The 25,696-nt window shown below is 44.1% G+C and overlaps 3 protein-coding genes across 5 annotated transcripts; 2 read left to right on the top strand and 1 right to left on the bottom strand.

Moving 5' to 3' along the window:
- The first annotated feature begins 568 nt into the window (after positions 1-568).
- Positions 569-7,147, top strand: LOC121305625 (motile sperm domain-containing protein 1-like). Of its 2 annotated transcripts, none has more exons than XM_041237315.1 (6): positions 569-646; positions 3,293-3,591; positions 4,565-4,640; positions 5,205-5,446; positions 5,632-5,790; positions 6,337-7,147. In XM_041237315.1, exons 2-6 carry the CDS (start codon positions 3,360-3,362, stop codon positions 6,363-6,365), a joined length of 738 nt encoding a protein of 245 aa, XP_041093249.1. In that variant the 5' UTR covers positions 569-646; positions 3,293-3,359; the 3' UTR covers positions 6,366-7,147. The 2 variants fall into 2 exon arrangements, with proteins under 2 accessions (XP_041093249.1, XP_041093248.1); XM_041237314.1 differs by lacking the exon at positions 569-646 and adding an exon at positions 667-771.
- Positions 7,148-10,375: 3,228 nt separating this feature from the next.
- LOC121305629 (sperm-associated antigen 7 homolog) lies at positions 10,376-15,266 on the top strand. 2 transcript variants are annotated; one of them, XM_041237322.1, is made up of 7 exons: positions 10,376-10,577; positions 11,546-11,613; positions 11,931-12,019; positions 12,665-12,749; positions 13,527-13,616; positions 13,836-13,989; positions 14,813-15,266. In XM_041237322.1, exons 1-7 carry the CDS (start codon positions 10,391-10,393, stop codon positions 14,929-14,931), a joined length of 792 nt encoding a protein of 263 aa, XP_041093256.1. In that variant the 5' UTR covers positions 10,376-10,390; the 3' UTR covers positions 14,932-15,266. The 2 variants fall into 2 exon arrangements, with proteins under 2 accessions (XP_041093256.1, XP_041093255.1); XM_041237321.1 differs by having other exon boundaries at positions 13,833-13,989.
- Positions 15,267-16,901: 1,635 nt separating this feature from the next.
- Positions 16,902-25,352, bottom strand: eno3 (enolase 3, (beta, muscle)). The gene is made up of 12 exons (XM_041237447.1): positions 25,273-25,352; positions 22,360-22,445; positions 22,069-22,164; positions 21,758-21,816; positions 21,119-21,188; positions 20,670-20,803; positions 20,235-20,457; positions 18,937-19,134; positions 18,157-18,358; positions 17,657-17,765; positions 17,224-17,282; positions 16,902-17,124 (listed from the first exon to the last, which is right to left on the bottom strand). The coding sequence occupies exons 2-12, from the start codon at positions 22,442-22,444 to the stop codon at positions 17,055-17,057; spliced, it is 1,305 nt and encodes a 434-aa protein (XP_041093381.1). The 5' UTR covers position 22,445; positions 25,273-25,352; the 3' UTR covers positions 16,902-17,054.
- Between the last annotated feature and the right edge of the window lie 344 nt (positions 25,353-25,696).

Here is a 25,696-nt window from a genome sequence, read left to right as displayed (position 1 = left end):
AGGGGGAGGCGCGCACGCAAGACCTTTACCCAAAATCTCCACCGTCAGCAGATTTCGATCAGATTTTGGAAAACGACACAGGTCTGTTTTTAGATATCGTTTCAGCCTCAGCCACTGGGTAGAAAGTGCCATAAAAACAAAGGAAGTCGATAAATTGTGCATCACATTGTACTGGCAAGTGCCAGTAATTCAGAGCTATTTGTTATTTAAATTATATTTCTTCTATTTTTTTTTTTTTCCTCCTAACCCCCCCTGGGGTGGCTTTCAATAAAATCTCTTACAATTATTAAATTTATTACAGTATTTCTCCCTTTTAAAAAAGTGTTGAAATTCGCTGAACTTTAAGGGGGGCGGGGGCGTGTTATGTTTAGTAAACAGCTCAGACAGCCAATCAGCACCCGCATTTCTTTATAGAGTCACACGCCTCCTCCAGACGAACCAATCAGCGCCGCGGGAGGGCGGGTTTTTACGTCGCCGGACTTTTGTTTTGTTTGGGTGACTGGCGTGTGGGTTAACCCAATGGGCTGAGCAGGGTTGGGGCAGCTGACCAATGCAGCGGGGCGGAGGGGCGGAGGGGCGGGACTTGGAAGTATTGCTCGTTGAGGAAGGAGAGCTGCGTCTGAAACTTTGGAGTCGAGAAATTCGGGTAAAATAAAGTCGTGGATGAGCTTCGTGAAGCGGCGAAGGCTTTTAAACACACACCCACCCACCAAACCAGCCATCGGCGAAGAAAAACCAGATTAGGAAATGCCTTTGCCTCGCTAGGGCTGTGTGAGCCACCGTTTTGTTTACCATGGGTTAAGGAAGTAGACTGCAAACATCACTGGCATGGAAATTATTATTATTATTATTATATTATTATTATTATTATTATTATTATTAATTAGACAGATGCTTTTATCCCAGGAGACTCACACAGGTGTTACAGGGCAGCGCAGGGTTACAATGCAAGCTTCATATTGAAACACAGTGTAGTTTACACTCAGTGCAAATAATAACACTGCTAGAATATGAACTGGGATGCTGTGTATAATAATAACACTGCTAGAATATGAACTGGGATGCCGTGTATAATAATAACACTGCTAGAATATGAACTGGGATGCCGTGTATAATAATAACACTGCTAGAATATGAACTGGGATGCTGTGTATAATAATAACACTGCTAGAATATGAACTGGGATGCTGTGTATAATAATAACACTGCTAGAATATGAACTGGGATGCCGTGTATAATAATAACACTGCTAGAATATGAACTGGGATGCTGTGTATAATAATGACACTGCTAGAATATGAACTGGGATGCCGTGTATAATAATAACACTGCTAGAATATGAACTGGGATGCCGTGTATAATAATAACACTGCTAGAATATGAACTGGGATGCTGTGTATAATAATAACACTGCTAGAATATGAACTGGGATGCCGTGTATAATAATAACACTGCTAGAATATGAACTGGGATGCCGTGTATAATAATAACACTGCTAGAATATGAACTGGGATGCTGTGTATAATAATAACACTGCTAGAATATGAACTGGGATGCTGTGTATAATAATAACACTGCTAGAATATGAACTGGGATGCCGTGTATAATAATAACACTGCTAGAATATGAACTGGGATGCTGTGTATAATAATAACACTGCTAGAATATGAACTGGGATGCCGTGTATAATAATAACACTGCTAGAATATGAACTGGGATGCCGTGTATAATAATAACACTGCTAGAATATGAACTGGGATGCTGTGTATAATAATAACACTGCTAGAATATGAACTGGGATGCCGTGTATAATAATAACACTGCTAGAATATGAACTGGGATGCCGTGTATAATAATAACACTGCTAGAATATGAACTGGGATGCTGTGTATAATAATAACACTGCTAGAATATGAACTGGGATGCCGTGTATAATGACACTAGAATAGAATATGAACTGGGATGCTGTGTATAATAATAACACTGCTAGAATATGAACTGGGATGCCGTGTATAATAATAACACTGCTAGAATATGAACTGGGATGCTGTGTATAATAATAACACTGCTAGAATATGAACTGGGATGCTGTGTATAATAATAACACTGCTAGAATATGAACTGGGATGCCGTGTATAATAATAACACTGCTAGAATATGAACTGGGATGCCGTGTATAATAATAACACTGCTAGAATATGAACTGGGATGCCGTGTATAATAATAACACTGCTAGAATACAATATGAACTAGGATGCTGTGTATAATAATAACACTGCTAGAATACAATATGAACTAGGATGCTGTGTATAATAATAACACTGCTAGAATACAATATGAACTAGGATGCTGTGTATAATAATAACACTGCTAGAATACAATATGAACTAGGATGCCGTGTATAATAATAACACTGCTAGAATACAATATGAACTAGGATGCTGTGTATAATAATAACACTGCTAGAATACAATATGAACTAGGATGCTGTGTATAATAATAACACTGCTAGAATATGAACTAGGATGCCGTGTATAATAATAACACTGCTAGAATACAATATGAACTAGGATGCCGTGTATAATAATAACACTGCTAGAATACAATATGAACTAGGATGCTGTGTATAATAATAACACTGCTAGAATACAATATGAACTAGGATGCTGTGTATAATAATAACACTGCTAGAATACAATATGAACTAGGATGCTGTGTATAATAATAACACTGCTAGAATACAATATGAACTAGGATGCCGTGTATAATAATAACACTGCTAGAATCCAATATGAACTAGGATGCTGTGTATAATAATAACACTGCTAGAATCCAATATGAACTAGGATGCCGTGTATAATAATAACACTGCTAGAATACAATATGAACTAGGATGCTGTGTATAATAATAACACGGCTTAATTCCATGAATCGCTCATCGCTGGTCCTCGTTGCATTTCATTCTCGCGGTCGCCTGGTTTGATGTTGTGCTTTTGCCATTTTTGCTCGTTTAAACAGAGTTGTCCCGACAGATTTTTTTTCAGCATGAAATACCTGGTCCAGAGTGTAAACAGACAGCAGGGCTAGCATTTAAACCCAGTCTTTAGTTAGCAGTCTTTGTTAAGATGGAGAAACAGCTTAACAACTTTTAAAGAGAGGTAGAGATTTGAAAAATAATAATAAAAAAAACTTGAAAAGTTTGAGCCTTAGTTATAAGCAGATCCATCTTTCATTAAAAAAAAAAAACACAATAAAGTACAAATAACAAACAGTTCTCTCCTCCCTCCCCCAGGTGGCGCTCTCTAGCACCGACACCTGTCCTAACACGGTATAAGATGCTCCTCGTCAGGCCGTAACAGATGCGCCGACGGGACCCAGAGGGAGGAGTCAAGGAGCGCGAGCGGGGCGGAGCCAGGAGGACAGACTCCGCCTCCGTGTCAGCGTTCCGGAACCCCGCGGGACCCGCCCACGGGGGGAAGCTGCCTGTCTTTCTGTTTCCCCACGAGCTCACCTTCTTTGCCGATGACCAGAGCAGCCACAAGCAGATCCTCACTCTCTACAACCCCTACAGCTTCACCCTGAGGTTTAAGCGTGAGTCTGCTTCCATAGGAACGCTAAACCAGGCTGTTAAAATCCGTTTCCTTACCTCTCGTTAGCACTAGCAACACTCACGGTCTGTACAGCTCTGGCCAAAAGTTTAGCATCGTAGAATGAACTGCTTGTGCTTCGTGAAGTTGAATGAAACCTGCTCAATAATTGAATATTGCAACATACTGAATTGCACGCTGCTTTGTAGTTTTCCACGTACTTCACGAAAAAAATATGACATTCCGAAATCTGACATGAAAAACTGCTGTGCTGCTATTATGGCTTCTGGTAGACTTTTGCGATTGATCATTTTGCAGATTCTTTGATTTAGATGATGTTAAATACAAGATCACAATTATGTCCGTGTTTTTTGCCTCAGTCCTAAAATTCCTGGTAAAGCATTTGTCCACAGCTGTAGAACCCCAGTGGTCTCTCTGTCGTTCTTTATAGAACTGTTAACCATGGCTAATAATAATAATAATAATAATAATAATAATATAGCGCCTTTCACAGTGGACCTCCATCACAAAGCGCTTCACAGAGGCAGGCTGCGCATTATATGCAGAGTCGCTTCCAATAGGAGATTGATTTATCATCTCATCCGCTGAGCACAAGGAGGTGAAGTGACTCGCTCAGGGTCACACACAGCCAGTCAGTCAGTGGCAGAGGTGGGATTTGAACCAGCACTGTGCCTGACGGGACTCTTAAATTCCCATTTCCCAAAATATCTGTTAAAAAAAAAAATTATTATTTTCTTGCCCTGTGCTCGTTCAATAACGAGAAGTTGTTTTTTTTTGTTTGTTTGTTTGTTTGTTTGTTTAGAAAATCGCATAACCGGCTTTTGCATTCTGCAGCTCTGCGGAAATAGTTCAGGAGTGAATGTGGTTTCTTTGGCTGAGACAGGAAGCTGTGACACTGTTCAGCGCTGGCTGCTCCCCTCCAGCAGCTGACTCTGTTTCTTCTTCTCCTCTCTCAGTCCTGTGCACGGCTCCCGCCCGCTTCACTGTGCTCGACGCCGAGGGCCACGTCAAACCCAACTCCTGCATCGACATGTGAGTGTGAGACAGGAGGGGCGGAGACCACAGACTGGGGGGGGGGGGGGCAAGCGTCCTGCAGCGTCCTGCGGGAGGGACACTGTCAGAAGTTTTGCGGTTTAAGAGCTCAGATCAGAACAAAAAACTTGACTAGGAAAATGTAATATAATTTTGTAGTTTCTTCTTTGATTACATCATGCTAAATAAAATATAAATATACACACACACACACACAGAGAACGGCATGTCGTAAAATACTAGGTGATGCAAAATGTTTATATTATTAATAATTAGTCATTTAACAGACACTCTTATCCAAAGCGACTTGAGAGTAGGGGGGTGAACTCTGCATCATTAACAACCGCTGCTGCTTCTGCAGAGTCTCTTCCAATAGGACCTCGTTTGCTTTGCGTCTCGTCCGAAGGACGGAGCACAAGGAGGTGAAGTGACTCGCTCAGGGTCTCACACACAGGGAGTCACTGAGCTGGGATTTAAAACTCCTGGTATCAACCCCCTTTCTTTAACCACTGAGCCCCCTATATCCAGTACACTGAAGCCTCTCTCTCTGTGTTTTCCCTGCAGAGTGATTCGGCACAGGGATGTGAGCCCCAGACTGTACGGGCTGCAGGAACGCTTTCGCATGGAGGTGTGGGAGGATGAGGGGGCTGGCAGGGGGGCGGCAGGGAGCAAGGAGGTGCGTGCTGTCCTGCAGCCAGCCAGGGCAGAGGCCAGCACAGCCAGGACAGGGTCGACTGGATCAACACCGTCCAGGGAGCTGGCGGACAGCTGGGCCTCAGCACGCATACTGGCACTGCAACAGCCAGGTGAGAGAGAGAGAGAGAGAGAGAGAGAGAGAGAGAGAGAGAGAGAGAGAGAGAGAGAGAGAGAGAGAGAGAGAGAGAGAGAGAGAGAGAGAGAGAGAGAGAGAGAGAGAGAGTCTTATCAATGCTCGCACAGTATTGAGAATAGCTATTATGTTTTTTTTATTTTTTTATTTCCTGTGTTGTAGGTCGCTCCCAGACCCCGGGGTTCTCTGTCCTCTGTGTGCTGGTTGGGGTCGCGTGCGTCGCCTTCCTCATGCTTCCCCTGCACGGCGACACCAGCACTTTGGTTCCGCCTCACTTTCACGTCACTGTCATGCAGAAGCTGGTGTGCGCCTACATCCTGGGTAAGAAGCATGACCTCTGAACTGCTGAGAGAAACGGTTACTGCCTTATCTCTTTACAATACAGTAACTATTTCGAGTTTAAGATCGATTTCTGCAGCCTGACCAACCCCATCCCATCCAATTCTTTTTAAAGCAAAAAAAAAACATATACTATTACGGCATCCCATAATAGTATAAGCCTTATCCCATCGGGATGATCAGGCCATTCCTTACCATGCGTTACAGGGCAATCAGAATCTGGCATCATTTAGATCTTGTGTTTAACAGCATGCAAACAAGAGAAACTACACTTTGGAAAACCACAAAGCCATGTGTAACTCTGTATGCTAATGTAACGGTATTGGGCAGGTTGCATTCAACTTTATGAAGCAGAGTGTGTTCGTTCTATAGGGGTGGGGTGCAGAAACGCTGGCCGAGGCGAATGTAAAGGGCGTTTGGGTTATTTTTTCGTCCTTGAAGCTGCTGAGCGATTCATGCTTATCCCTGCAGACTCAGAAACAGGAACGTATTTTTATATGTATATATTCCCCCCCCCCTATCCATCAGGTCTCTTGACAATGGTCTTCCTGCGATGACAAGGGCATTGAGAGAATCAGAAAGCCCTCGGGACCAGAGACGGGAACACAGTCGTCTTCAACTCAGAACCAAGAGGGGCAGGCAGATTTTGGGGGTCTAAAATGCTGGGATCCAAACTCACAACCCCCCTGCACCCCACGGGAAGGAAAACTGCCAAGACTGAAGGAGCCACAGCACTGTTAGACTGCGCTGGCTAGCTCCTCCAGCGTGGATCTCATGTATCGTCTACTGGAAGTAATGGTACACAGAATGATCAATCAATCAATCAATCAATCAATCGATCAATCGATCCTGGGACATTTTAACTGGCATTATCCACGTTTTTTTGACAGCGCTCTGTGGGGTACAGTTCAATGTAATTACATTCTCATCAGAACTCACACAGACCTAACACTCACAGTCCATCTAATCTAATAGGGATTACCATCACTTTGTAGAGCTGGTATTTTTCTCTGTGTTATAAAGTCTCTAATTGGAAGCTGTTAGACAATAAGACACCTGTTGCATAGCAGTTTGACCCGTTCCAGGTTTTACTACCAGCTTTGAATACACACTGTGGGTAAAGTTAACAAGCTCTTATTAGACTCGTAGGAAAACCAGGAGTGGATCAAACCGCTGTGCAACGGGAGTCTTATTCCCATCCCCGTCAGGGAAATTTTACTGAAATGATTTAGTCAATGAAAAACAAATCCATTGTGACAGCATTACTTAACACAAATATATACCATGTTCATAACAGCAGAGTCTAGTGTAAAACTATATTATTATTATTATTATTATTATTATTATTATTATTATTATTATATATTATAATAAGTTCACAATTAATTTTGAAAAAAGTTTTCAAATTGGTTATCTGACAATATCTTCTTCTAGGTAGAATTAAGTATATACGTTTCTACTTCAGAAAAATACGTCAAGTTAGTATAGACACAACACACACACACACACACACACACACACACACACACACACACACACACACACATATATATATATAAAATACATATAATTTTTTTTTTAAATTGTAGTCCTTTTTACATTTTTAACTTTCATTTTTATGATGCATAGGATCGGTCTGCCTTTTATTTCCACTGGGATCCTGTTGTTGTTGTTATTATTATTATTGTTATTATTATGATGATGATATACAGTATAGTTCAGATATGCAAACCTCACCAAGGGTCCCATTCACAGCACAGCCTGTTGGCTGCATGCTTGTGTTTCTGCTTAATTAGAATCCAGCTCCTATGAAGGAAAGACCGAAGCGTTTACTCAAGCCTTTAATTAACTCCCAGCCTGTTCACTTTCACACGCTCCAAAACAACAATGTATATTTCAGGTGTTCTTAAAGGGTGCATCAGGACTTTTCTGTTTTATTGTGTCATTCTGCTAATCCAGTCTGCAGACTGTGGATAGATGTGCAATGTGTAGAATGTGTCTCTTTTTCATGTATTCATTCTATAGGTATATATATGTATGAAGGTGGACCATGCGTACAAGTGTTGGTTTGAAAATGTTTTGTATTTTCCTCTCTCTGAAATACATTACGTGCTTAAAATACGATTTCTTTTTGTTTACACATCGGCATGAATAAATCTCAGCTGACGCGGTAGGCTTCGTATTGGGAGGAGTTTTTCTTGTGGGTTAGTTTAGAGATATACACCTTTCGCTTAAACTCCTGGCTCCTGATCATTGCAATATTAATAATAATAATAATAATAATAATAATAACAGACTTACTGAGGGGAGCTGTGAACCCCAGGACTGGGTGCAGCAGCAGCAGCAGGGCTAGTGTGAGTTTGTAACCCTGCTCAAACTCCTGGCTCCTGATCATTGCAATATTAATAATACTAGACTTCATTGAGGGGAGTTCTGAACCCCAGGACTGGGCAGCAGCAGCAGCAGGGCTAGTGTGAGTTTGTAACCCTGCTCAAACTCCTGGCTCCTGATCATTGCAATATTAATAATACTAGACTTCATTGAGGGGAGCTCTGAACCCCAGGACTGGGTGCAGCAGCAGCAGCAGGGCTAGTGTGAGTTTGTAACCCTGCTCAAACTCCTGGCTCCTGATCATTGCAATATTAATAATAATAATACTAGACTTCATTGAGGGGAGCTCTGAACCCCAGGACTGGGTGCAGCAGCAGCAGCAGGGCTAGTGTGAGTTTGTAACCCTGCTCAAACTCCTGGCTCCTGATCATTGCAATATTAATAATAATAGCAGGGGAGCTCTGAACCCCAGGACTGGGTGCAGCAGCAGCAGGGCTAGTGTGAGTTTGTAACCCTGCTCAAACTCCTGGCTCCTGATCATTGCAATATTAATAATAATAGACTTCATTGAGGGGAGCTCTGAACCCCAGGACTGGGTGCAGCAGCAGCAGGGCTAGTGTGAGTTTGTAACCCTGCTCAAACTCCTGGCTCCTGATCATTGCAATATTAATAATAATAACAGACTTCATTGAGGGGAGCTCTGAACCCCAGGACTGGGTGCAGCAGCAGCAGGGCTAGTGTGAGTTTCTAACCCTGCTCAAACTCCTGGCTCCTGATCATTGCAATAATAATAATAATAATAACAGACTTCATTGAGGGGAGCTCTGAACCCCAGGACTGGGTGCAGCAGCAGCAGGGCTAGTGTGAGTTTGTAACCCTGCTCAAACTCCTGGCTCCTGATCATTGCAATATTAATAATAATAACAGACTTCATTGAGGGGAGCTCTGAACCCCAGGACTGGGTGCAGCAGCAGCAGAGGGCTAGTGTGAGTTTGTAACCCTGCTCAAACTCCTGGCTCCTGATCATTGCAATATTAATAATAATAACTAGACTTCATTGAGGGGAGCTCTGAACCCCAGGACTGGGTGCAGCAGCAGCAGGGCTAGTGTGAGTTTGTAACCCTGCTCAAACTCCTGGCTCCTGATCATTGCAATATTAATAATAATACTAGACTTCATTGAGGGGAGCTCTGAACCCCAGGACTGGGTGCAGCAGCAGCAGGGCTAGTGTGAGTTTGTAACCCTGCTCAAACTCCTGGCTCCTGATCATTGCAATATAATAATAATAGACTTAATTGAGGGGAGCTCTGAACCCCAGGACTGGGTGCAGCAGCAGCAGCAGGGCTAGTGTGAGTTTGTAACCCTGCTCAAACTCCTGGCTCCTGATCATTGCAATATTAATAATAATAACTAGACTTCATTGAGGGGAGCTCTGAACCCCAGGACTGGGTGCAGCAGCAGCAGGGCTAGTGTGAGTTTGTAACCCTGCTCAAACTCCTGGCTCCTGATCATTGCAATATTTAATAATAACAGACTTCATTGAGGGGAGTTCTGAACCCCAGGACTGGGTGCAGCAGCAGCAGGGCTAGTGTGAGTTTGTAACCCTGCTCAAACTCCTGGCTCCTGATCATTGCAATATTAATAATACTAGACTTCATTGAGGGGAGCTCTGAACCCCAGGACTGGGTGCAGCAGCAGCAGGGCTAGTGTGAGTTTGTAACCCTGCTCAAACTCCTGGCTCCTGATCATTGCAATATTAATAATAATACTAGACTTCATTGAGGGGAGCTCTGAACCCCAGGACTGGGTGCAGCAGCAGCAGCAGGGCTAGTGTGAGTTTGTAACCCTGCTCAAACTCCTGCCTCCTGATCATTGCAAATAATAATAACAGACTTCATTGAGGGGAGCTCTGAACCCCAGGACTGGGTGCAGCAGCAGCAGCAGGCTAGTGTGAGTTTGTAACCCTGCTCAAAGTAGAAAAAAAAAAAAAAAAGAAAAAACGAGCTTATTAAAAATGACGTTATCAAAGCTGAAAGGGTTTTTAAACTTTACTGAACGTACTTTCTTTGCAGGGATAAAATACCACAAGCGCCTAGGGAAACCGGTTCAGTGCAAACGGGACGTTGCTCTGAAGCAGGCTGATGTTTACATGCGATGATAAGAAAACCCACCCCCCCCCCCAAGGGGGGCTGGTTAATTAAAACACACGCATTTCAAACACACGCTGCTCACGTGTAGTGAACGACAGAAAATGCGAGCCGCCGACCTAAAAGGCGACAACGCCCATCCCTTTAAGAGTCCCCAGCGCGCCTGCGCCCTCCCTGTAAGGGGCGGGGTTTCCAGGGTGTCGAAGATGGCGGACCTCTTGGGTTCAATTTTGAGCTCGATGGAGAAACCTCCGAGCGTCGGCAGCCAAGAGAGCCGGCGAAAAGCCCGAGGTAGGGACCCAGCCGCGCCTCACGCCTTTACAAGCACCTGTACTGCTCCTTACGGGGGCGCTTTCGGCTCTGAAGCGGGTTTAAAAAGGTTATATTTCGAGCGCGGAACCGGGCGGCCGCTCGCTGTCTTCACCCTACGGGATGTGAAAACGCCTTCCTTGTGTTTCTATTGGTCGGGTTGCGAGCGTGTCCGCGGCGCTGGTTGGCCAACACCGCTGCCAGTCAGCTGGGGTCATGAATATTAACGTTGTGGCCTCGGGCCCGCCTTTGCTACAATGTTATTGGTCCGAACGCGCTGTTGTAGAAAGCTGATTGGCTGTTTGTGACCAGTATGTTGATTTGTGTTTAATATTAATGAGGTTACCCCTACCCTCGTCATTGCGTAGCGTGTGTTGAATATCAAATACATCTATTTGAAATCTATTTGAAAGTTTACACATAAAACACTGCCATTGTGTTTTTATTATTATTATTATTATTATTATTATTATTATTATTATTATTATTATTATTTTATATAAACTTGTTGTTTATCTTAATCGAAACTTAATGTAAACCCCCCAACCGTTTCAACAATATAGACAGTGTTTTATTGCTCAGAAAAGCATTCTGATGCGTTATTATCACGATGATGGATGATGATTTATTTTGCAGGTGTTATTGTCTACCCTCATTGTATTTACAGGCACAGAGGAGAATGATTCCCCAAAACAAACCTATTCATATGACCCCCCCAGCTCGCTTTCCCTAAACTGACAATCTAAGCGTGTCTCTTCAGCGCCGATGGGCTTAAACCACCGCCAGCGGTCTCTGTGAAGCTTCTTACTGGCAGTACTGGTTTGTACTGGTAAAAAGGGAAACCCTCAGAAAGAGTCGCCAGTGGAAGTAGTGGCACCGATTCTGATAATACGTGTATCTGTTTTTATTTGTTGATTTATTTTTATTTTTTTCTTTCTCGTTAATCCTAGAGCAAGCTGCCCGCTTGAAGAAAATGCAGGAGGACGAAAAGAGAAAGAAATCGGACTTCAGAAAAAGGGTACGGTTACTGAAAGCGGGGGTACCGTTTGTAATCCTGTTCGAGACTACCGCACTGCTATGGTCAAGGGGGCAGGGGGGGCGGGACGAGCTGCTGTGATTGGATCCCATTTCTCAGCTTTTTGAGTCTTTTTAAACTCCTCGGGTTAAAGTCTGGCAGCAGCTGGACCAGTTCAGGTTAGCCTGGCTTTTATAGAAGCTAATAGAAGTGGAGAACCAGCGCCATCTAGTGGTCGGCCACATTAGAGCAGGATTGCTGTGGTTTGTTTTGTTTTTTTTTTTCCAGCAGCTGACCCTGGGTTTCGTTTTCGTTTTTAGGTGGAGAAGGAAGTGTCGGAAATCATCCAGGACAGCAAACTGCAGAAGAAGAAATACCCTCCCATGGGCAAGATTGAGAGAAGCATCATGTGAGCATCCTTTTCCAATGCGTCAGTTTTTCAATAAGTGTATGGGGAGATGGGCGACTACAAAGCTCTGGGGTGCGATTCAGTATGTTAACGCATTGTCCAGCAGGCTTCATTCCTCTTTGTGAAGCAAGATTAGTTCATTCCAGAGGGTGATGCTGCAGATCTTGTGGTCCCAGCTGTAGGCTGTAGGTGGCGCTGTGCACCAGACTGGTGCCTTTTCATTTCAGTTTGCATGTGAGTTGGGACACCATCAGCCATCTCTTCTTTGCAGTGTTAAAGTTGGCTCTTGTTACAGTGGATTGGTGATTGGTTCGTGTAAAATGACACACAGATAGACAGAGACACACACACAGAGAGACGGACACACACAGAGAGACACACACACAGAGAGACAGAGACACACACACAGAGAGACAGAGACACACAGAGAGACAGAGACACACACACAGAGAGACGGAGACACACAGAGAGACAGAGACACACAGAGAGACAGAGACACACACACAGAGAGACAGAGACACACAGAGAGACACACAGCATTGGCGCACAGGATGGATTTCTGTAATTGAGTAACGCTGGACCGGCTGAGCTGCGTTGGAAGCAGTGAGAAGCTGGTAAGAGGACTTGTCTGTGTTTCGTTTCCAGTCACGACGTGGCGGAGGTCGCGGGCCTGACGTCGTTTTCGTTCGGGGAGGAGGAGGAGAGCCGGTACGTCATGATTTTCAAAAAGGCAAGTGTGTGCTTTTTAAAAAAAATAAAAATAATAATTCTATCGCTCGTTTTGTATCACGAAAGCCGTGGAAGTCTCGTGGCTTTAATATACAGCTATCGGACTTTGTGTAAAAGACACGGACAGTAGCTATTTAAAGAATTACAGAGTTCAGAATTCAAACTTTTAGAAACAGCGTTGCAGAACTGGATGTGTTGTATCACCCTGGTCTGCATATTTTAGCATATTTCATATTTTCAGTATAATATATATATTTTCCCCAATCTTCTCTGCAATGAACACCAAGCTTCCCGTTGCAGAGCATAAGAAAGTTTACAAACGAGAGGAGGCCATTCGGCCCATCTTGCTCATTTGCTCGTTAGCAGCTTATTGATCCTAGAATCTCATCAAGCAGCTTCTTGAAGGATCCCAGGGTGTCAGCTTCAACAGCATTACTGGGGAGTTGGTTCCAGACCCTCACGATTCTCTGTGTAAAAGTGTCTCCTATTTTCTGTTCTGAATGTCCCTTTGTCTAATCTCCATTTCTCTCGAAAAAGGAAATAATAAAACAGGTGCATTTATTATTCGTTAGTTTAGCAGATGCCTTTATCCAAGGTAGCTTACAGAGACGAGGGTGTGTGAACTGTGCTTCAGCTGCAGAGTCGCTTACAACAGCGTCTCACCCCAAAGACGCAGCGCAAGGAGGTTCAGTGGCTTGCTCAGGGCTGAGCTGGGATCTGGACCTCCTGGTATCAAGCCCCCTTTCTTTAACCCGCTCTCCTCTCCCCATCCCTGCAGGAGTTCGCCCCGTCAGATGAGGAGCTGGAGGCGTACAGGAGGGGCGAAGCGTGGGACCCGCAGATCGCTGAGGAGAAGCGCAAGGTCAAGGTGTGATGGAGCGGCCCTTTCTAATGCTTTTAAAGGGGGTATCAACGGGGGGCGATTTAAAGGGGGAAAAAAACGATTCTTTGCAAATGTTTTTTGTTACGGTGAAGCAATCGTGATGCCTCCAGATCAAGCTGGTAGCAAAACCCAGAATGTGCGACACCGACGTGGAACAGGAGTCTCATGTCCTTGCCTGTTGACCCGTTTCTCCCCGCGCAGCAGCAGGCTCAGTTTGAGCTGGAGAGGGAGGCTCGGACAGGTCCGAAGGAGGTGTGTCCGAGCAGCAACTACCGGGACAAGTACAGCCACCTGATCGGGGTCTCGGCGGCCAAGGAGGCGGCTCACACGCTGGAGGCAAACAAGGCGTACGGCTGCGGTGAGCCCCTGACCACACGCGCACGCGCGCACACACACTCCGCACCAGCCACGCACGCACGCACGCACTGCACCAGACACACACGCACGCACGCACGCGCACGCACACACTGCACCAGACACACACGCACGCACGCACTGCACCAGACACACACGCACGCACACACTGCACCAGACACACACGCACGCACGCACTGCACCAGACACACACACCCCGTCTGTGGGGCGGCTGCTTTACCTACAGCTCTGGCCAAAAGTTTTGCATCACCCCCCCTATAGAATGAACCAGTCTGGCTTCATGCAGTCGAATGAAAGCTGCTGAATCATGTTACACTGTCATATTGAATCGCACACCGCTTTGTAGTTTTCCCCATAAACGAAAATGTGACATTTGGAAATACCGCTGTAGTGCTGTGATGGCCTCTGGGAGACTCTTTATCATTTTGTAGTTTTCTTTTGATTTTACCATGACCTTGAGTAAAAGATCTAAATTATATTCATACAGGGTTTAAAAAAAAAAAATAATAATTCTGTCTTAATCCTAAAATTCTAGGTGCTGCAAAACTTTTGGCCAGAGCTGTGGATATTTAAAATTTGTCTCTAATGTTTATTTGTGGGTGGAAAGGTTTTGAGAATGAAACGGCTTGCGGAGAGAGGAAACGGAAGCCGTATCGGTCCAGAGCTGAGAGACAGGGAGATGCGATCCTTTTTACCGGACTAACTAAACCAGAATGAATCGCGAGCTCTCCAAGCCTCCTCCTCCTCCAGGCAGGAAGAGAGAATGATGAAAGCGAGATTTTAACGGCCCTCGTTCTCTCCTGCAGTGCCCGTGGCGAACAAGAGAGACACGCGCTCCATCGAGGAGGCCATGAACGCCATCCGAGCCAAGAAGAAGCAGAAGAGGAGCGAGGATGAGTGTGCGGGTTCGAGCAGCTCCCCCTGAGAGGGGGGCGGGGGGGAGGGGAGCAGAGCCCCCCCTCCCCTTTTGCTGCTCCTCTTACACACTAACGCAGAAAGAGATGCAAAGATTTTTAATTTAATAAAACATTTTTTTTTCTTAAAGGGTTTTTAATCCAGGGGGGGGGACCGTGACCGCACCCCGTGATAACAGGAGGACGTTGAGTTGACACAGTGCTGTTCCTCGAATTCAAGTCCCTTGTTAAAATACAAACCTTGCAGAGTTTTTACAGACGGGAAAGAAGCAGCGAAGCTGTCTGGCACTGCTGTTGTTGGAAGCAGTTTTTAAGTGTCAGTTTAGCTCAGTTGAGTGTGTACCTCTTTGTCCTCTGGAGAAACTTTGGGGAAAATTGTGCAAATTTTAACTTTTTGTTCGCTTTCGAAAGTATAAAACTTTTAATGTGAAAATTAATTTAACCATCCAATTATAAACTGACCCGTATAGCAGTGTTTAATCTTTGAGAATCTTTACTCCCTAGTACCAATTGTTATTTTTTTTTAAATTAAGTCATATTGAGGAATTAAGCCTTAAATTCGCAGAAAATATACGTACTGAACAAACCAACTATTATTGTTATTATTATTATTTTATTTATTTTATTTTTTTAATGAATTACTCTCTTCTTAAATCTCTGGGATTGTGGTCCAGCGGTACTTTGTGTCGATCGATGGCGAGGGAAGATAAATGTTAAAACTTAAGAATTATGATCTTGCCATTAAAATGAGCTGCAGTGTTATATTTCTTATTAAACTGTACATTCTCTAACCCGTGATGCTGTGAGAGATACAGGCTGCTTTTCATCCGCTCAGGCGCAGCTCTGAATTACATTTTTCAGTAACGTGCATGCCGTCTTGTGACAGGAACGCGTTCTCAGTGTCGGTGTGGCTCACTTGCGTGACAGTGTGGGGTAGCGGCTTGCATCGGACCACACCCGGCCCGGTATTCCGAATTCATCACAGCCCCTCGTGTTTCATACAAGCACGATCGTACCTGATTAGAGAAACCAAACCATTTCAGAGAGAAGGAATGAAAGGAAGTTTATTTTTAATTAGGTCAGCTGGGGAGCGTGTGACAAAGAGACAGTAAGAGCACTTAAGACATTTATAGAAATGAGTTCCTGCTAGGCACAGCTAATGAGACTGTTAGTCAAAGTATCCGATTGCTTCAAAGTGTAACAGAACACTGGGAGAAAATGTCCCAAGTTTCATCCCTCTACTTACCTTTGGTGTAGAAGCAGCCCAGACTTCACAGCTTGTATTAAGAACTCCACAATTTACATTGATCTCAGAGTTTCTGTTGCACGGCCTTGTGTCATCTTGAGATACACAGGTTCAAGGTGCAAAAGGTAAAGTGAAGTTAAAAAAAAAAAAAAAAATAATAATAATGACAGTGTTTAAAGCTGTAATCCCATTTTAAGGTTCTGACTTGGCTCTTGTTTGACAGCACCCCCAAGTGGAATGACACTGTTACGACACTCTGCCCTTGAGCAGGCTTGTTTTATGGTTCAAGGTTATAACCCCACTGTTGTGTGCTTGCCATCGATTTCTTGGCTAAGTATTTTAGTCATTTCCTTCTTTTAATAATCACAGATTAAGATGTCAGGCAAATTGCGACATGCTGTCCTGTGTAAGTATCACACAGTGAGACGGTTTTGTCCCGTCACTGATTAAATGCTGCTGTGCTGTTATCTGTGTGTGCGTTTTATTTTTTAGTAGCGGTGCTGAAAATTGTGGGAACTTGTCACTTTAGTTTTAGCCTATTATTATAATGATTATTATGAACCTGTAAAGATGTTAACTGGGTGTTGGATTGCTGTAATAATAAAGTTTGATCTTAGTGTGATGGGAGAACACGTACTTGTGTTTTTTTAAGTTTGTTTGTGATCTGATCACTTTGTTTGTTTACAGATTAACCGATTGATGTTAGTGAAAATAACACAAAATGACAAGGAAACATCAGTGCTGAACAGTTTTATTACCAAACAGACCCCACACATTGCACAGCTCTTGCATCTTAGTACAAGAACAGCAATTACACAATTCTGCTTGAAAGCAGCTCGTGTGGAGCTGCCAGCCGGTTCAGTGCAGAGTGGTTGAGATGTTCATTTTTTAGTGAGCTTTGGGGTTGCGGAAATTCTTTCCGGCAAACTTGGCCTTGTCACCCAACTCCTCTTCAATCCTGAGAGACAGAATGAGGGTTAACATGGGGGGGCGGGGGAAAACATATCCTCATTTAATAATCTGACAGTGCTCCAGTTTGTTAATGCTTCAGACTCACCTCAGGAGCTGGTTGTATTTGGCCAGACGCTCAGACCTGCAGGGGGCACCAGTCTTGATCTGTGGAGAGAAGGATGCATGTAAAAGCAGCCATTTCACACCAAAAAGGGGGAGAGGAAAAAACCCACCACACACCAGGATGATGTTTACGCAAATCATTTTTTTGCAGAGATTAAAACCTAAAAAAAAGAGAAGGTCAGTCTAGCAAATAATCTTGATCTGGGGAACCAATTTAGCACCAGCCTTGGACTACCTTTACCAGGGTCAGCATCAGTCTTACCCAGTTCTAGACAATACAACAAATATTATTGAAGCCTATTTCTTTGCACATGCAAAATTCAGTTTCACACAGTTTTGTTCTGAAAGAATGAGAACAAGAGCACTTTGCAATGAAGAGGACTACAAAAATAAGCTCCAAGCCCCAGTCCCCTCACCTGGCCAGTGCAGAGTCCCACGACGAGGTCAGCGATGAAAGTGTCCTCCGTCTCTCCAGAGCGATGGCTGACCATCACACCCCAGCCATTGGACTGAGCCAGCTTGCAACTGAGGGACAAGAGAACCAGCAAGAACCACGAGTTACAAACAGGAGAGCTCTCTTACAGCACAGAGGAGAGGAAAAAAAAAAAAAAAAAAAAAAAAAAAAAAAAAAAAAGTCCTAGATTACATCATACACTCCACTATCTTGGGATTACCCATGTGCTGCTAAACAGAAATTCAGCAGCAGTTTAGTTTGGCAGGTGTGCAGCACTGGTCCACAGAGAGCAGACTCCTCCAGTATATTTAAACAGCAGCATGCAGTAGCAATTACTGGTACAGAAGTGTGAATCGATGAAGCAGCAGACCACAGTATTGATTAGTTCTGAATGACTGCTTCACTTGGAGCAGCAGGCTGGGTTCGTTATAGCCCTGGTTAGTTATTGATCGTTACACTCACGCCTGAATTGACTCTGTCACGGAGCCAATCTGGTTCACTTTGAGCAGCAGGCAGTTGCAAGCTTTCTTCTCCACAGCCTGCTGGATCCTCTTGGGGTTGGTGACAGTGAGGTCGTCCCCGACCACCTGGATCCCCACGGAGCCAGTGAACTTGGTCCAGTTCTCCCAGTCGTCCTGGTCGAAGGGGTCCTCTATGGAGACCACTGGAGAGGAGACAAAAAACAAACAGTTATCATTCTCTCCTGTGAGGGTACCAAGAAAAGCATGTCCAATATAGTCAGAGTCGTCCCGTCCCCCAAAAAAATACCACAGGTTGCGGATAAGCCGATATCCAGCCTTGAGCAGGTGAAGAAAAAAAAAAGCTGCATCTTATAAAGCAAACAGCACTGTAGAAGTTAAATATTCATTGCAAGTCACATCCCCATGGCAGCCACTATGAGGCGGTAGATCCTCGCATTCAGAAAGACATTGATAACACATTTAAACCACAACAGGTTCTAGGAGAACAGATGAGTATGTTATTGAGGTTTTGATGTTTATAGCAAGTGTTTGGTGGCTGCCTCCAAAAAATCAAGCCGAGTGTACTTTCTCTTGCACTCTGTGTGGCATAAGAAACAAATTGAGCAAGAAATGTAAAGTTAGGAAGGAAGCCACCAAACAAAGAAACTTCAAATTGGACAAACTTCCGATGGCTGGATCCCATTACTAATCTGGGTCAGACCCACGTTCCAGAGCGGAAGAATGCTGTCACACGGCAGTAGCAATGCGTTCCCCTGCTCACCGGGGTAGTTCTTGATGAAGCTCTTGTACAGATCTCCCAGCTGGTCTCCGGTGATGTGGCGCTTGGGGTCGTCAGGAGACTTGAAGTCCAGGTCGTACTTGCCACTGCGGTGGAACTCCGAGGCGGCCACGTCCATGCCAATCACGATCTTGTCAGAGTAGCCAGCCTTCTCGATGGCAGACTTCAGCAGCTCCAGCGCTGCAGAGGGAGGTGGGGATTATCAGACAGCCAAGGCAAAAACCACAAGCAGCCAAGACAAGCAAAATAGTGTTTCAGCCAGTGCCTTTCCCCATTACAATAAAGTGTACAGCTAGGGCCAACAGTTTTGCATCACCTTATAGAAGCAACTCATTTTGCTTACAAAAGCTGAATGAAACACTACCACATTGAATTACATATCGCTTTGTAGTTTTCCCTTGTACTAAAAACTAAAAGGATATAAGGAACTACTACTATGGCTTCCAATAGACACTTGCGATAATGTTTAATATTTGATTTCAAGACATTAATCTCGATCTATATAAAAAAAAAAATCGTAAAATTCTAGCCGATGCTAAACTTTTGGCAAATGCTTAGAGAAGCGGCAGTCTCGGGGTTTGCCCAGGATACGTTGGATGGCTTGGAAATAGAGAATCTACACAGCGATCGTGCCAGTCCTCTCAGACAGTCGTGCTGCCAGGAGATCTCGGGAATCCCAGACTCCAGACACCGTGACCTTCACGCAGCGCCGAAACAGAGACACTATGAAAGGTCATGGCTAAAGATAGTGGCATTACAGTACACTGGAGACTAGGAGAGACCTTTCTGAAGTTTAGCAGAGTTCTCAGAGTTGCAGATAAGCAGACTTTGTTCAAGAACTTTAATTGGCGCATTTACGAAGACACTTCCTGATTCGGGGCTTGATTTGGAGATCAATAAAAGCAGCTCTCACCCAAAACTACACAAGTGGGACTCAACAATAAGATGCCTTTACATACTTATTCATTTTTTAAAAAGGCATTGAATCTGTCAGATCAGACACTGCAAAACAAGTTGCAGGAGCTTTGCTACTAACTGCAAAAACTTAATTCTTTGCTTCCGACCAGAGGCGGGCTCCATGTGGTCAGAGTTAAGCAAAGGAAACTTGCCCCTACGGGACCCACCGCTATTCACTGGAGCAGGGTCAGCTCAGCAGATTAAAAACCGTGTCAAATGAACCCCAGTCAGTCAAAACGCTCTACAAGGCAAGTGACCGATTACCCAGTGAGCCCCCGAAACGTGCCAATACAGAAGCACCCCCGGCCCGGCGGCGCGCATACCCTCGTTGTTCTCCAGGATGTTGGGCGCGAAGCCACCTTCGTCCCCCACGTTGGTGGCGTCCTTGCCGTACTTGGCCTTGATGACGTTCTTCAGGTTGTGGTAGACCTCTGCTCCGATGCGCATCGCCTCCTTGAAGCTGCTCGCTCCCGCGGGCAGGATCATGAACTCCTGCATGGCCAGCTTGTTCCCTGCATGGGAGCCGCCATTAATCACGTTGAACGCCTGTCAGAGAGAGAGAGCTGTAGTTCAGCACAGCCCACTACGCAGAATTAGATTACGTAGTTTATAGTTGCCCGTATGGCTTGACTGTACACCACCTGGACGAGGCAGTAGACTGCACCCCATTTTCATTTCTTGAAATGTCTTGAGAAACCAGATGAAACTGTGGTCACATTATGAGAGCTATACAGTTCAATTGTCAGTGCAGTACTCACAGGAACGGGAAGGATGAGTTCTGGGTTTCCTGCCAGGTCAGCAATGTGACGGTACAGGGGGACACCTTTTTCTGCAGCACCAGCCTTGCAGACTGCCAGGGACACACCTAGAATAGCATTGGCACCAAACTTGGCTAAAAAAAAAAAAAAAACATTTAAAATAAGACACGTTACACTACTTCAGAAACAGAGTTAGACTGCTTATTGTTACCTGGGTCTAAAACGTCGAGCTTTAGAGGAGATGGTCTCCAATCATAACACTACCTGAATACCAAATTCTGAGCCTCTCTCAATGATACTGATCTCTCTCAAATATATATATCTCTCAATGATCTCTCAAATATGCATTTCTCAATGCTCTCTCAAATGATATTGAGACTTGAAAGCAGAAACAATCCCCCACCAGGGCTCGCTGCAGTCAGTCGCACTGCTTCAGCAATGTCACTTACACTTGTTTTCTGTCCCGTCCAGTTCCAGCATGAATTTGTCAATCTTCTCCTGCTCAACCACACTCAGTTTCTGTCAAGGGAATTCAATTAGTCAGCGGCATTCATCCCCCGGCACAGCACCATGAACACAGCAAAACACCTCAAGTTTGAACACAGGAAGACTCCATATGCCCCCCAGGTCAATACTCAGAGTGGGAGGAATGCTTCAATTAAAATGTTACCATAAAGGTAGTGCTAAAATCAAGACCTGACCACTGGAACAAAAAAAAAAAAAAAAAAAAAAAAAAAAAAAAAAAAAAACTAGAAAGTATTTTAGTTGATCACTTCGATTAAAACAGACTAAATACACAAATAAAAAAGCAGATTTGTAGTTCTGAAAATTAGACCAGAGTTTAGAAAAAACAATGCCTATAGAAGGGTTGGCACTTTCATTTAGGGTTCCCAGCTCTGATTTACAAGAAACCGGGACACCAGTCACCTTATACAACAAAATAAACATATACTTTGACATAATGTCCCAGGAAGTCTTAGATTTCCTAGGACAGCGGTCTCAAACAGAACAATTCAGGCAAAGAGAACAGGTGGCAACTGTAAATATAAATGATATATTTTAAGAGTTCAGCTACTGAAGTTTGTTACCTTCTCCAGGAGAGCTGGAACAATATTCTTATTTATGTGATCCACTGCCTTCAAGACACCTGCAACCACAATAGAGAGTTTGAGTGTCTCTGCCACAGTATGTTTAAAATCACTGTTGCAGAATGATTCTCTTCACTACAGGAGTGACCGCATCTCACGATGGTGCTGCATCACTGCATATTTGGAGCAATGCCAGCCTGTGGAGTGGTAGTTTCATTTACTGCGGTCAGATATTTGCAATGAGGTTCATGCAGAAAGAGCAGCGTGCGACTGAAGCCGCCGCCCCCTGGAGCAGAGCGGTCCCGGCTCACCTTTGCCCAGGTACCTGGCCTTGTCCCCATCACGGAGTTCCAGAGCCTCGTAGATGCCAGTTGAGGCGCCACTGGGAACAGCAGCCCTGAAAAGACCTAGAGAGAAAAATTAAAAATGAGGCCCTTGACAGAATTATTTTCCTGTAACTCACTGAAGCCCATCTATCTCTCTATAGAGATCACATCCCTAATGTTTGGTTTTGGGGTTAGAGTCTTATAGTAGAATAGAGAAATAAAAAATAAAGAAACAAGGCAGAGGTGCAGGAAGGTCAGGGCTTCTCCAGCGCTCACCCTTAGCCGTGAACAGGTCCACCTCCACAGTGGGGTTCCCTCGGGAATCGAGGATCTCGCGGGCGTGGATCTTTGTGATGGACATGCTACCGAGAGAGAGAGAACCACATCATTAAGCAACGCTTCAAGTGTAAACAAGCTATTTACGTTTTTATAAATCCTTGCAAGGTCAATATTGCCAGTGTTGTAATCCAGTACTGTACACAAAGCAGACTATCTCAGCTCTGAACAGAGGTGCAGAATCATATCTCCTGCTCCAGTTTGTATGCCTCTGCACGCACGTTTCAAGACACCCCCAGCACTTGCACACATTTTGCATGCCCCCCTTGTCCTCTACAGAACACTGTACAATGGTCGGATGACAATGTGTGAGAGTTTAGCGGAGGGGTGGGGCTGTCAGGGTTAAGCCAATAAGAATGCAGCAGGGCAAACCAAACAAGGAGGCAGATTCTTCAACCTGAACACAACCCTATTTTGAGCACCAGTGGTTGAGATACAATCCTTTGAAGCAACATTTTTCTGAGACCACTTCAGATCTCTGGCCTTCTTGCAGCCTTCACATGCAGTCAATTTATAACCCTGAAAGGCTACTCTAATGTGCAACATAGTGTATGGGTGGCATTTTCAAATACACACCTGTGCACTAAAGCACTACGGTCTTCCAGTAGAGAAAACAATTACAGTGCAATACATAAAACTACAAATAAAATTAAAAAGGCAATAAACAAAACCGAGAGGGGAGACAACAATAGCACCCCAATTACATTACAAATTAATCAACTGCTGTAGACCAATGCAATAACAGAAGTCCTTAAGTTTCAGGTCAACGCATCCACTTCCTAGCGGCCGCCTGATCCTTAAACTATCAAGTCGGGTCTTAAAGGATCTCAGTGATTCAGCACCAGCAGTATGGCTTGGTAACCCATCCCCTCAGCGCTCTGCAGCTCTGATGCTTTTAACAGCGTGTCACCACATAACCACCAAAGGTAGGGTCTCCCCTACTGGATCAGGATGCACAGAGCCTGCGACTCCGATCCCACTTGATCGCCTGCACCGGTATTTCCAGCTCTCGCCCAGAGACAATCCGAGCGGCGGGTCTATATTTGGGTCGGCGTTCAAAGCCAGGGAATGCAAGGCACTCCTCGCAAACGAAACCTCTTTCTCTGTCAAAGCGCTCAAATCAGGGCTGCTTTCAGAACTCTCCGCAGCAATGAAAGATTGAGGATCTAGCGTCTCAATCGACACATGTGCCCTCTGTATGAAGAGAGAACAGATTCAGTCTGTTGCACTATTTAGTTAAACAGTTGTAAAAGGTCCAGTGTTAAAGGGAGCTAGTCCTGGAAGCGAGATATGTGCATCAGGACCGGGCCAGATTGCTTCACTTAATTGGAACAAAGACCCAGGCTAGAATCCAAAACCAATAGTTCTAGCTCTTTCAATCCATCCCAAAAACAACTTTTTTTAAAGTCTAGAAAGCCCAATTATTTTATTCTTCCAGGTTAATAACCGTTTAATTGGATCTTTAGGCTCAATTTAAAAGACTTGGTTGGACCAAAGCGCTGGACTGCTGAACTATACAGCTGTGGCCAGAAGTTTTGCATCACCCTATGGAATGAACTAATTCTGCTTCATAAAGTTGAAATACACCTGCTGAATGTTAACACGCTGAATTAGACAAGGTAACCAATACCGTCCCCTCACATAGCGTGACCTTAAAAACCAAGTTGAAAGGGGGGGGGGCGGGAGGGGGATCATTTGCCCAAGACTGGCCCTCAGCTGTGAATGAAGGCATGCATCCTCCGACCCTGCAACACAAGAGGCTTGCATGAATCACTTCACTGACCTTTAATTAAAAGGTCAGCTGAACTTCAGGTAGAAGGTCAAAGCAGCATTTCAAATTCATACCCCCGTTTCAGTGCAGAATGAAAGCATGTGGGCTCTAGGGGGCGAGCTATTTATAGCCATGCACCCCCTTTTCCAGACAGCTGACACTCTTGTATGTTTGTAATATCACAGCCAGCCACTGTCCCACTAACAAAGCGGCCGTTTAAAACAGTAAAAAAAAAAGTTCCCATTTCGTTAACTGGACCAGTAAATATTTAATAAAATGTTAAAAGCCAAAATTGCCGAGTTCACCAATGAAGTCCCTTTTATGGTTTGGGATGCTTGAAGCTCACTTTCCAAAGCGATCGTACCTTTTTTTAAGTTAGCATTGAATGCAATTTGGTTTTAAAACATCGCTTTATTAAACCGATAAACGAGTTACACGATGCAAAGCCGGCATTTGGGAAATGGGAGAATGCAAAATCGCACTGGATTAAAATCAGAAAACGGTTAAAAATTGGGCTTGAATGATTCATTACAAGCAGAGGCTGGCGAATGCAAGATGATATTTGCGTTAGACTAACTTATTCAACGGACTTTAGTATCCGAGCGAAGTTATTTCGCTGGTTTGTGTTGCAAAAAGCATTTTAAAAGCAGCCTTATATACCCGAAATGAACGGTTTTGCGGGGTTTTTTTGTTGTTTTTTACCGCATTTTGCAATAAAACACATGTGTCAATGAAATAAATACCCGATTAGGAACATGATGAACCAGGTTTAAGAGTTTAAAACTGTAGTTTAACTCCTATACCCCCTTCGTTCAAGACTTTTTTTTTTTTTTTTTTTTTTTTTTTGTATGAATTTTTAAGACGGTTTCTGTCTCTAATTAAAACCAGGCTAAATACATAAAAAAAAAAAAAAAAAAAAAAAAAAACAAACAATATGACAGTTCCGCCTCAAATTATCACGAAACGCCGACATATATTATTTTAATTCACTACTTCTTCAAACAAATCACGGCTTTTTTTTTGTTTTTTTTTTTCTTTAAATAATTGTCGTTATTTTTTAAAAAAATAAACCGTCGTTTTACCTGCGCGTGCTCTCTCCCGCTCTGCGGCTGCTGACAGTGCCGGCTCTCGAGCCCCGCTCCTCTATTTATAGGCGACTTTAGGGACCGTCTACCATAATCCATTTCTACTTCAAAGTAACACCAAATTGTGGAAAGTTAATGCGTACAATAATGATCCAATTAAATCACGTGTATTACCGTGTATGATTAGATTTTGAGTAAAAATGCCGCGCTGCTGCTTCCCTCCCAGTCCTTCAGCTTTAACTAACAGGCCATCAACACTTACCGCTAAGGGTTATTATTTCACTTGGATAAAATGAAACCTTTGTAAAATGTTGACGCTCCCTGGCCGCTGTCGCTGTGCAAAGCCGCACTGAAGCACGCTTTGAAAAGGGCAACCCGCTCCAGCACGTTTTCAGCTGCAACTTTGCCCTTTTAGAAATCT

Source organism: Polyodon spathula, chromosome 44 (assembly GCF_017654505.1).
Source record: "Polyodon spathula isolate WHYD16114869_AA chromosome 44, ASM1765450v1, whole genome shotgun sequence".
Classification (NCBI taxonomy): domain Eukaryota; kingdom Metazoa; phylum Chordata; class Actinopteri; order Acipenseriformes; family Polyodontidae; genus Polyodon; species Polyodon spathula.
This window is presented reverse-complemented; position numbering and strand designations above follow the sequence as displayed.